Here is a 12,332-nt window from a genome sequence, read left to right as displayed (position 1 = left end):
TTTATGGTTGCTGACGAGTCTACTTCACATCGTCGACGCCGCCATGATGAACGTGAGTGTTGTCTATGGTAGCTGTGAGGCTGTGATCTATGGTTGCTGATGTGAGTCTACTCCGAGACCCGGCGTCCATGCTCATAGGCGTGACGGCCTCTACGTGCCTTTCGTGTACATCGTGGACGCCGCCATGATGAACGTGAGTCTTGTCTATGGTGGCTGTTGCGCCACGGAAACCATAGATCACAGCCTCATCTATGGTTTTAAGTTCCAAATATGTTTTGAGACCTATAAATAACACTGCACAACAAAATTGCAACTTTTGGCTGATGATTGACTTTCATTACATGATGTTTACTAATTTGACGTCGCTGATTCTGAATCTGCCGTCCATTTTTTCGTAGCAGCTCTTGTTTACGTGTTATAGCTTTCACTCAAAAATTGCTAAATTTCAGTCTTAATTCGCCGACAGTTCAAAAAATACTATGTTTTCTTTGTATAATTTAATATGGTAGCATTAAGAAGTGTTTGTGTGAATGATCTAAATCAATTTTGTTTCATTTGCGGAGAGGATATGTTTAAATAATCCGTTTAAATGTGACAAAGTTCGTAAAATTGGCTTACAAAAATTAGTTTGGGGACCTAGTGGAAATGAAAGATAAGCCTTGAATTCCGCAAAAGGCGTGGAAAAGATGCGTTGAGTTTTTACGTTTATAAACAAATAAAAATATGTGTAGATTTAGGTACGAAACCGCTATGATTTGAAAGGAACCCTTGAATCATCGCGACGACTGTTATTTTTATTTTTGAACAAAAATGGTATTAACCAAAAAATATTGAACTAAATGGTAATTCCTTGCATACGTTTGGCATGTAGATGTCTTTTCAACCCTAAGAAGTCACCTGAACCTCATGTTGATACTTCAGATGAGGATTTTGAGGCGAAAACTGTCAGTGTGGTAGAGACTTTGTATGTGACCCGAAATTTTCAAAACCATGTAGCCAAGATGGTTTAAAAGATCGTTTTCGAGATTTAGGATCTTCAAATCTTCCGAAAAGACATGGAATGAGTTATTTTGGCATTTTAATTTTTTTTTTGGAAAATCCGAAAAAATCTTACTATTCTTACACATCGAACAACGTATGAGTCACTTACAAACATGTTTTTTTGGTTGGATGTAATATAAACATCGAATTACACTCTCTTCGCAATCACCTGAACAATTTTATCACAACTCTTAAGGATCTAAGTGAAGAACATGGCGAGCAAATCCACCAGGGCCTTCGTACGATAGGGGGACGCTATCAGGGCCACTGGAATGCACACATGATGGCTGACTGCTGTTGAATCATTCAGAAGAGCTGTCTGCCTTCAGCATCAGCAAGGAAGTCAAATAAAAGAAAGTTTTTTCAACTTAACAACTTCATAAAATAGGATCATCTCTAAAAAAAGAGTGTTTTTTTTACAAAAAGACCCAAGTGTCATATTTTTTTAACCAGAGCTGATACAGATATTTCAATCACAGATTTGAAATCGTCATTAAAAATTGGACTAATATCATGTAACATAACCCAATCATCAGAAATGCTGTTGTGCAGTGTAAGCAATACAGAAAGAGAGACGCTAGCGTTAATCTATTAGCTATAGCTGTCGAGCTAACGTAAGTTTATCTATGGACGTATCGTGAATTGTACTGTTAATTTCACCGTTGTCTGTGGCTTGTTTGTGTTAGAAATACTACACACTTATAGGTTTTCTATTAAAGATTTATCGAGCTATTTATCAAAAATTTTATTCAGTCTGTTCACTACAACATAAAACCAATGTTGTTTTGTTTCTAGAGAACTATTCAATCTGCTACATTCAATATCATATCTATTGGCAAAGAAGTAACTTATTCTTTGAACAAACATTCACAATATCAGCGTTATCAAGCCACGTATTATCTTATTCCCAGGGGGTGGAGGCGGGCAAAGCGTCGTTCCTGCTGTCGATCATCGGCATCACGAACACGATCGGGCGTATCGCGTGCGGCTGGGTGGCCGATTTCCCCTGGATGGATTCGCTACTGCTCAACAACCTGTGCCTCGTCATCGCCACGGTAACTTCTCTTCCATATTCAAATTCAAATTCAAAACGTTTATTTGCCAAAAACAAAGTAATACAGGGTGACAATATTAAATAGGATCATGTGTTTAGTCTGCTCGCAGACGTGCAAAAATTACAGGATTCAATAGTATTAATGTCAAATAATTAAGAAAATGTCAATGTAAAATTAAATTAATAGTATCAATGTCGCCAATTAAAATATTCCTTATAACTATAAAAACATTTGTCCAAAAGCCAGCAAGTCAATCTGCTTTTAAATATAGGGCCTTGGAGTACTTTAAGTTCTTCCGGTAGTAGGTTATACATAACTATACTCGTGTTATATGCATTTCTTTTATAAATATCCTTGCGACAGGGATTGAATACTCTATCTATATCTACCGAATTACTACCTTACTTACCTACTTAACGGGACTATTCCCACTTCTCGTTCCCACCACTGCAACTCCTGTGTAGCCAGGATCTACAGCTTGACCGCCACAAAAACCCAACCAATTAAGGTCAAGTTTGTCCCGGGGGAAAGTTAAACTGTCATTGGACCCACAACGAAGTTAATCAGAAGAACATAGGAGGAGTTCGAAATTAAGGTTCGACTTCCCTCCATTGCAAAGCGGATGACAGGTGACAAAAAAAGATTTAAAACCTTTAAGAAAAGATTATGCACCACGGACAATAAATAACAATTAAGGGGGCCTATCTTATGAGCAATTAGCAACTACCTGCCACATTGACCATACTTACTTACTGTGCGAACGCGACGCGCTAGCTAGAACTAGGATGGGTCTCCTGAGGTCTGCTTACCCGGCACCAGAAGATTATAGGTCCCTCTCATCCAAGCACTTGATTCACTATATGGCTAGTATTTTTGCGGATGAGGGGGAATAAAGGTAAAGGGAAGCATAAAAGATCCCAATGGGTCGACGTGAACTGCGCTCATGCGCAGCCCTAAATAAGATAAGATAACTTCCCTATAATTCGTTTTAAGCCTTAACCTAGTGGTGACAGAATTGATTCCACCCTATTTTAAAATTTAAAGAATATTTTTCTTTATACCAGTTAAAAATTAACCAAAAGACGTCCATTGGTGGCCAAAGATTTCCCAAAGATTTTCACACTGACCGGTCCTGCGCTATCCGAATCTAGGTGCTTCCCGCGACCTTCGCCACCGAGTGATTGTCCTCGAGATTTTTTTGTTACTTATCTTTTTTCATTAATTTCTGAATAGAAATCCTCTTCTCTTCCACCCGTTTATAATGAGAAATAATATATTTCAGGTATCAGTGGCGGCGACACCTTTCTGCTACTCATACGCTGCTTACGTCGCGGTGGCCATTGCCTTTGGAATTGCTATCTGTGAGTATTTTTACTATAACTTTTTGAAAGTACTCGCTCCAATGAAGTGATCAAGTCAATTATTTATTTATTTATTGCCTTTTATAGTCATGTACTTATTACTAATAAATAAACTATTCTTTCCAGCCGGCTACATCTCTCTCACCTCCATCATCCTAGTAGACCTGCTAGGGCTGGACAAGCTCACCAACGCGTTCGGGCTTCTCATCCTGTTCAGAGGCGCCGCTGCTATCGTCGGCTCACCCCTGGCCGGTGCTGTATATGACGCAACCAAGAACTATGACGCGTCGTTCTACATGGCGGCTGCGTTCTTCCTGGCGTCAACGCTGACGTCATTCGCGGCGCCTACTTTCCGCAGGTAGGTCCTGGCTTGCATTATCAAGCCTCTGAATAGTAATAAGTGTTTAGGGGCGCGGCCGCTATTCTGGGTTCGCCGCTGGCCGGTGCTGTATATGACGCAACCAAGAACTATGACGCGTCGTTCTACATGGCGGCTGCGTTCTTCCTGGCGTCAACGCTGACGTCATTCGCGGCGCCTACTTTCCGCAGGTAAATATTTAAGTACAATTTGGGATAGGAAATGACTTTAAACTGGAGATCTAGAGACTTGTGAGATTACATTATAGTTAATTTATTGTCCACTGAGGTTTTTCCGTTATCACGTTACTTCGTGGGGTGTCACGCACGCATACGCTGTTCTTTCCACGGAGATTAAGTGCGACAATACGTTTGTATAAGATTGACAGACAGATTGAGTCTGCTTGTGACCACACTGCAGCATAGCAGCCGTGGTCAAGCCGTGAGTACTTAATGTAACTCATTAATAAACGTCGCGTTAAGGGGGTGCAGCGCGGACGAAAATCTACGATTTGATAGCCGAGCTAGCGGTGGCGCAACGAACTAACGCGATCACATACAAACTGATTTACAGAGTAGAGACTCACCACAGAGTAAAACACCTATTTCACTAATCATGCTAAGCAAAAAGTGAGTTTGGTTAGATATTTTAATTATGTAAAAGGAAGGATTTGATTTTTTGTTGGTACCTATTGCTGCGAAAATTCTTACACAATAATCCTAATTAGTATATTGATTCTTCTGATAAGCAAAGGCGTTAAAAAGTTTCGCATTAGAGTACAGTATTTTTCCTAGACGTTCAATGCAAATAGGCTGTTAACGTAGCTTCTTTCCATTCTATACATGGTCAGAACGCCAGCTAATCCTACTAATATTATAAATGCGAAAGTTTGGATGTCATGATGTCTGGATGTTTGGATGTCTGGATGTTTGGATGTCTGGATGTTTGTTACTCTTTCACGCAAAAACTACTGAACGGATTTTGTTGAAACTTTACAGTATTACTGTTTATAACCCAGATCAACATATAGGCTATAGTTTATGACGATCTGTGACATACTAAATTTCACGCGGGTGAAACCGCGGGCAAAAGCTAGTCGAGTATAATTTGGAAATAACTGTTTTTACTAAAGTCTTCTAAATTAAACTAATGTATGCATTTTTTTCTAGAAAACAAGAAGCAGTCCAACAGCCCATGGACGTTCTCACCCCCATAGACGAGGATCTCGAAGAAGGCGACGAAGAGGATCCTGACGACACGCCCATAACCATGGGAGCGCTGGCCAGCCGTCCACCCGCCATCGTGCGCACCGCCGCCTCGCCCTCCGACCCGCCCTCGCCCAGCCCGCCCGAGGAGCGCGCGCAGCGGGAGAGTGTGCTCTAACATAATAGGTATAAGACTCAAAATAAATCGTTCTAATTACCACCTATAAGATCCAAAGTCGAACGTGCGCCTGGCCGAGGTATATGCGCGGGAGAGTGTGCTGTAACGCGATAGCTGTAAGACTCAAAATTGCACGCGCGCCTAGCTCAACTGAGGTGCGCGTACGGCGGGTTACTGTGCTACATAAGACTCAAAATTGAACGTCTAAGAAGGCGGGAGTGTGCTCTAATACAATACCTGTAAGGCTCAAAGTTGAGCGTCTCGCTCGCTCGTCATCGTACGCACCGCCGCCTCGCCCAGCCCGCCCGAGGAGCGCGCGCAGAGGGAGAGTGTGCTCTAACACAATAGGTATAAGACTCAAAATAAATCGTTCTAATTAACACCTATAAGATTCATAGTCGAATGTCGAACGGGTGCCTGGCATATCGGAGGTGCTGGGTGAAGGAGTGTGCTCTAATGTAACAGCTATAAGACTCAAAGTTGATCGCATAGTCCGCCCGCCATCGTGCGCACCGCCGCCTCGCCCAGCCCGCCCGAGGAGCGCGCGCAGAGGGAGAGCGTGCTCTAACGACATAGGTATAAGACTCAAAATAGATCAACACATATAAGATCCAAAATCGAACGTTTATCTAGTAGGAGTGTGCTCTAATGACGTAGCTGTAAGACTCAAAATTGCATGCGCGCCTAGCTCAACTGAGGTGCGCGTACGGCGGGTTACTGTGCTACATAAGACTTAAAATTGAACATGCGTCTAGCTTGTCCGTGGTTCATACGCAGTGGGAGAGTGTTCTCTAATACAATACCTGTAAGGCTCAAAGTTGAGCGTCTCGCTCGCTCGCTCGTCATCGTGCGCACCGCCGCCTCGCCCAGCCCGCCCGAGGAGCGCGCGCAGAGGGAGAGTGTGCTCTAACATAATAGGTATAAGACTCAAATTAGATCAACACCTATAAGATCCAAAATCGAACGTGAACTTGCAAACGCCGTGGGAGCGTGTGCTCTAATGACATAGCTGTAAGACTCAAAATTGCATGTGCGCGTACGGCGGGTTACTAGCACAGTAACCCGCCGTACGCGTATATGTAGCAACATAAGACTCAAAATTGAACGTGCGTCTGGCGTGCCTAAGGTCGTAGGCGGGAGTGTTCTCTAATACAATACCTGTAAGGCTCAAAGTTGAGCGTCTCGCTCGCTCGCCATCGTGCGCACCGCCGCCTCGCCCTCCGACCCGCCCTCGCCCAGCCCGCCCGAGGAGCGCGCGCAGAGGGAGAGTGTGCTCTAACATAATAGGTATAAGACTCAAAATAGCCCGCCATAGTGATCAAGTGCAGCGGGGGGTGTGCTTTAATGACATAGCTGTAAGACTCAAAATTGCATGCGCGCCTAGCTCAACTGAGGTGCGCGTACGGCGGGTTACTGTGCTACATAAGACTCAAAATTGAACATGCGTCTGGCGCGCCTAAGGTCGTAGGCGGGGGGAGTGTTCTCTAATACAATACCTGTAAGGCTCAAAGTTGAGCGTCTCGCCCGCCCGCCATCGTGCGCACCGCCGCCTCGCCCTCCGACCCGCCCTCGCCCAGCCCGCCCGAGGAGCGCGCGCAGAGGGAGAGTGTGCTCTAACGTCATACGTATAAGACTCAAAATAAATCGTTCTAATTACCACCTATAATATCCAAAGTCGAACGGGCGAGGTATATGCGCGGGAGAGTGTGCTCTAACGCGATAGCTGAAAGACTCAAAATTGCATGCGCGCCTAGCTCAACTGAGGTGCGCGTACGGCGGGCTACTGTGCTACATAAGACTCAAAATTGAACATACGCCTGGCGCGGCGCGCCTGCGGTCCTAGGCGGGAGTGTTCTCTAATACAATACCTGTAAGGCTCAAAGTTGAGCGTCTCGCTCGCTCGTCATCGTACGCACCGCCGCCTCGCCCTCCGACCAGCCCTCGCCCAGCCCGCCCGAGGAGCGCGCGCAGAGGGAGAGTGTGCTCTAACGTCATACGTATAAGACTCAAAACCAAACGAGGTGTAAGTGAAGTAAGTGTGCTCTAATACAACATCTATAAGATCCTAAGTTAAACGTGCGTCCAGCCCGTCGGAGGAGAGTGTGTTCTAACGCGATAGCTATAAGACTCAAAATAGATCAACACTTATAAGATCCTTAGTCGAACGTGTACCTAGTTCGCCCGTGGTGCAAACGCAGTGGGAGAGTGTGCTCTAACACAATAGCTGTAGGACTCAATGTTGCATGTGCGCCTAGCTCAACTAAGGTGCGCGTACGGCGGGTTACTGTGCTACATAAGACTCAAAATTGAACGTGCGTCTAAGGAGCGGGGCAGAAGTGTGCTCTAATGTAACAGCTATAAGACTCAAAGTTGATCGCTTAGTCCGCCCGCCATCGTGCGCACCGCCGCCTCGCCCTCCGACCCGCCCTCGCCCAGCCCGCCCGAGGAGCGCGCGCAGAGGGAGAGTGTGCTCTAACACAATAGGTATAAGACTCAAATTAGATCAACACCTATAAAATCCAAAATCGAACGTGTACCTACTTGCAAACGCAGTGGGAGAGTGTGCTCTAATGACATAGCTGTAAGACTCAAAATTGCATGTGCGCATTGTGCCTCAGTTGAGCTAGGCGCACAATGCGCACATGCAATGAGTCTAGCGTACGGCGGGTTACTGTGCTGCATAAGAATCAAAATTGAACGTGCGTCTAAGGAGCGGGGCAGGAGTGTGCTCTAATGTAACAGCTATAAGACTCAAAATTGAGCACCTAAACCGTCCGAGTTGCGCATAAGACTTAAAATTACGGTGCGGGACGGTAGTGTGCTCTAGTGCAATACCTGTAAGAATCAACGTTGAACGGCTAGCTCGCCCGCCATCGTCCGTATCTTCGCCTTGCCTTCCTGTAAGACTCAAATTTGAGCACCTACACCGTCCAAGGTGCTGGGCGGGAAACTGTAACAGCTATAAGACCCAAAAAAGAACGTGCGTACCCTATGTGCTCTAAGACATCAGTTATAAGACTAATATAATACTTGAACAAGGGCTTGACTCGCCCAAGGTGCGTAAACACAGTGTTTTATAGGGAAAGTAATAAGATTCAAAGTTGAATGCGCGTCTATCCCCCCCGAATGCGGCGGAAGAGTGCTCTAAATGCTCTAATGCTTCTCCGATAAGACTCAAAGTTGTAGGTATTGTCCGTTGTGAGAAATTGAAAGCACACTGAAGTATCATGGAGTAAGTTTGATAATGCCCCAATATAAGATTAGTAAAAGTAATCGAGTTTTTAAATATCAAAAAGGCAACGTTATTATTAATTTCCTTCTAATAACAATTTCTTGTGTTTTCAATTTCTCTCAACCGAGGGCAAATAACAATAGAGCCTCGTTCGCTCACTGCAGTCTCAAAAGTGCAAAAATGTGCTCTAATTAAATAAGTAGGAAATATAAAACCAATCACATACATAAATATGTAGGACTTAAAACAGAAAACAGATAATCAAAATATCATGCCTTATTAATATAGCCAGTTTTTATAACAATATTTATTGACATGCAGTTAAAGACAGGTTGGTCATAACTTAAATTGAATCGTCCACACTCATAAATAAAATAAAATAAATAAGATAAAATGCAAAAAAATATAAAACCGGACATTACTGTTGCGCTAATAATAATATAGTAATACAGTTAGTCGGGATAGTGATCTACGTTGACTATTTACTTTATGTCCAACCTACTTTTTATAATCTGTACGTGTAATAAGTTATGTCAGAATCAGCTTTGTTAAAATAGGTAATTATACATTCAAAAAACTTCAAGGCTTCTTTACAAAATGTCATCATGTTTTAATTAAATTAACTTTATACGATCTCATTACTAGAGACATGGTTTAAAGGCATCTTGAAGTTGATAACTTGGCTTTATATTATTAGTTCTCATATTGTATGCCGAAATTTTCATTGTCAATAAACTTGTAATGTCGTACAAGTGAGCATATAATATAAAGTATCCAAGTAGAAATAGGGACATAGTCACATACATAAACCGCTAATAAATAAGAAATAGTTATTTTACGATAAATATGTAATGATGATAAATACTAAAATGATAATTATTTAATACTACGAGTGTAATGTACATTACTTAAGAGTTACCAAGGTATGTAGCACCGGTTTGAAATACCTCATGAGAGAATAAAATGTATGTAATAATGACGTGGAATTGACTGCGAGCAATAAGACAATTTGTAGTAGCATTGCATTTTATACTAAGATGGTTTTAATTCCAACGTGCCATAATAGTTATCGTGGTGCTAGCGTCAATATAAACTGTGTAACACGTGAGAAGCGAAAACTGCGATATAATAACATCAATTTTATTCGATAGGAAACAATACACACTACTGAGATATTTAGCAGTCCAACATAGCAATAATAGTAGTACTTATAGGCTATAAGTACTTAGAAAGATTAAAAACTTAATTAGATTTATAAATTTCTCTCTTTCTCTCCAACTTCTAACTCGCATATCAGAATACACGAAAAATCTAAGCATCTATTTCTTTTAAATGACAATAAGGAACCTCTATTGCCTTTATTTTTATTAAATGTATTGATTTTGTAAATGACACGGTATAAATAAAAATGTTGGCGTAAATGCTGCTACTAATATTGTAAATAAATAACATTTAAAATACAAAAAGAACTGCACTTACAAACTTATAATGTAAATACACTATTTAGGTAGGGACTCTTCAAATTCTCACGTATATTGTAAACTCTAAAATCTTCCTTGCTAGAGAATAATTAAAAAACAGGACGAGTTCATTTTTTTTGTTAAATTCTAATAATTTTCTTCTAAACTTGACTACGATACTGTCGTTTTAACTGGTTTTAACCTGTCCATTCAAAGTTTCTAGGCTCAAATATGCCAAAGATAGTCAAATAAAAGAGCTTTTTCATTTTGAGACAAACATAAAATTTGGCCCACATTGTCCATTACGGGATATCCAAATGCGATAACGTAGCAAACAAAATTAGGTACTTGGATACGGTCATTTTTGTGACGATTTTAAGAAAATTGCAGTCAAAGACAATGTAGAGTACTTACATTGTCTTTGGCGTAGACTAGAGATATCTGCCTTTTCGATCTTGCTAAGCTACTTTACCTTTTTCGAGCTTGGCTTTTATAGGTAGCTTCTTGGGAGGTATTTTATTGACTAGAATCGTCATTGTTCTTATTGTATTTAAATATTAATTCAAGTATTGTAGAGATTTTTGTCTCGAAAAAATGGTAGGGCTTACTCGTATATGTAATGAGAACAGTGACGAACACTTTTTTACCGTCTCTGAACTTTGTCTTTTGTGTGCCATCGCAATGAACAACGTATTCCTGTTAAATAAGTGAACTAATTGTAAGTGATTAGAACTAGCTGAATAGTGAACGCAACGCAGTCAATTTTCTGTGCATCATTATTTAATACCAAATACCTACGTTTCATTGATAGTTAACGTCAAACTGTAGGGTCTATTGATATAACTTTGTTATTACACAATTTTGTTTCAGCAGTAGAACTCTTAAACCCAGTACCTTAGAGTACGTTATAAAATAAACAAGAGTTCTAAGTGTGAAACAAATTAGTGTTGTATCTATTATCGACATAATTATATACTTGCCAGTCGAGTAGATGTAAATAAAATAAGAGTGTTAAGTAGATACATGATATATTTTTGTCATAGATATTTTTTTGTCAATAAAAGCATAATTTAGCTTTAAGCGTAATTATAATGTATGTATAGAACGTCAGGTGTGAAATGTTTAGGTATAGACAAAAGGTATTATGTGATAAATACGAGAAACTTGAAACAGATGTGCTTATAAGACCTGTATTTTAATAATGATTTAGTACCATACCAACTGTGGAGCATTATGTATAAAGTTTGTTTGTAAGGTTTAGAAGAAACTGGTATAAAACTGTACGATAATGTTTTAAGGAATAATCAAAAAGTTATCGATGAATGTTACTGTTGTTATAGCTTTATGTAAACCAAAAGTGTTATTATGTTTCTAAGATTTAAAAATATTTACAAGTCAAGGAATGAAGGTTTAAACTAAAATTATTGTATTCTCATTATGAAACGTATAACAATTTTAATTGAAGGAGAGAGTTACGTTGTTTTAATACATAATACTGTTTTAGTATTCAAAGAGATGTGATGATGTTGAAACCGTGTATGCTATTATTATTATTATTTTTGTAATAACATTTATTATTTCTTGGTCTATCAAGTAATGAACTATTGTTTTTAATATCGGGACATTATTATTCTGATTATGTATTTTATTCAGTATTGGCTCTAAGTATTTTTTACTTTTTAAAGTAAGCTGTTTGCACATTTTTATTCATAGAAGAATTCTTGTAAATTATTTTATAAAGCTTCTTTCATTTTGTAGGATTTTTAGCAGAAGCGCTATACTCATAAATTATTAATTGGTTATTCGCTTTACGAAATCTGTTATTTTAAAGTTGTGTACTTAAAAGTATGTACAGCTAAATGTCTGAATGGACATGAAAAAAATCAAAGTGATAACGATGGCTTTGTTTATAATTTGTAAAATAATATTGTTTTGATATAATAATGTTTTTGACGTGTATGTGTTATGTGTAAGCAGCTTCGGCCCGTCGCCGCTTGCGCCGCCACGCGCTTTGTTGATAATGTCCACCGAAAACTTTTGTAAATAACAGATTCATTAAATGATAATGATGACTGATTAATCGTTTCATTTTTACAATTGACCCCAAATTATTGCAGATGAATTTATTACTTCAAGGCATTGTTTGTTATCAAACTAGGCAAGTTATAAACAAGATCAAGATCGTATACGAAATCATTTAAAAGCAAAAAGAATAAAAAAATTAAAAAAATCTAGTTATCTTTAAAAAAAATGACTTTTGTAAAATATTGCAGAAGATTTGACATTTTTGAGGATGAGTACAAGAAAGCAATAACAAAGTGTTTCTTATTTTAACAAGTAGGTCATTGATTCTAAATAATTCATGCCCCTCAAGTTAACAAGCCAGGTTGTAACACCTTGTCAACCAAAGAGCGGCAGATGAGCAAAATTTTCCTAAAGAAC

At 39.9% G+C, this 12,332-nt stretch overlaps 1 protein-coding gene across 11 annotated transcripts in view; it reads left to right on the top strand.

Annotated features, from left to right (window-relative positions):
* Positions 1–11,966, top strand: part of LOC114356714 (monocarboxylate transporter 12) — a 46,374-nt gene extending 34,408 nt beyond the window's left edge. For 8 of the 11 annotated variants that reach the window (XM_028310044.1, XM_028310037.1, XM_028310043.1 and 5 more), the window contains 5 exons: positions 1,953–2,096; positions 3,379–3,457; positions 3,584–3,815; positions 4,985–6,116; positions 6,486–11,966. In XM_028310044.1, coding sequence (XP_028165845.1) covers positions 1,953–2,096; positions 3,379–3,457; positions 3,584–3,815; positions 4,985–5,198 — 669 coding nt within the window. In that variant the 3' untranslated portion in view covers positions 5,199–6,116; positions 6,486–11,966. Of the gene's footprint in view, positions 1–1,952; positions 2,097–3,378; positions 3,458–3,583; positions 3,816–4,984; positions 6,229–6,485 lie in introns of all 11 variants that reach the window. The other 3 variants (XM_028310036.1, XM_028310035.1, XM_028310034.1) reach the window with 3 other exon arrangements.
* The last annotated feature ends 366 nt before the right edge of the window (positions 11,967–12,332 follow it).

The sequence above is a fragment of the Ostrinia furnacalis genome, unplaced genomic scaffold (genome assembly GCF_004193835.3).
Source record: "Ostrinia furnacalis isolate ACB-3 unplaced genomic scaffold, ASM419383v2 OfSCF2870, whole genome shotgun sequence".
Taxonomy (NCBI): domain Eukaryota; kingdom Metazoa; phylum Arthropoda; class Insecta; order Lepidoptera; family Crambidae; genus Ostrinia; species Ostrinia furnacalis.
The sequence above is the reverse complement of the archived record's forward strand: the minus strand, read 5'-3'. Positions and strand labels throughout refer to the sequence as shown.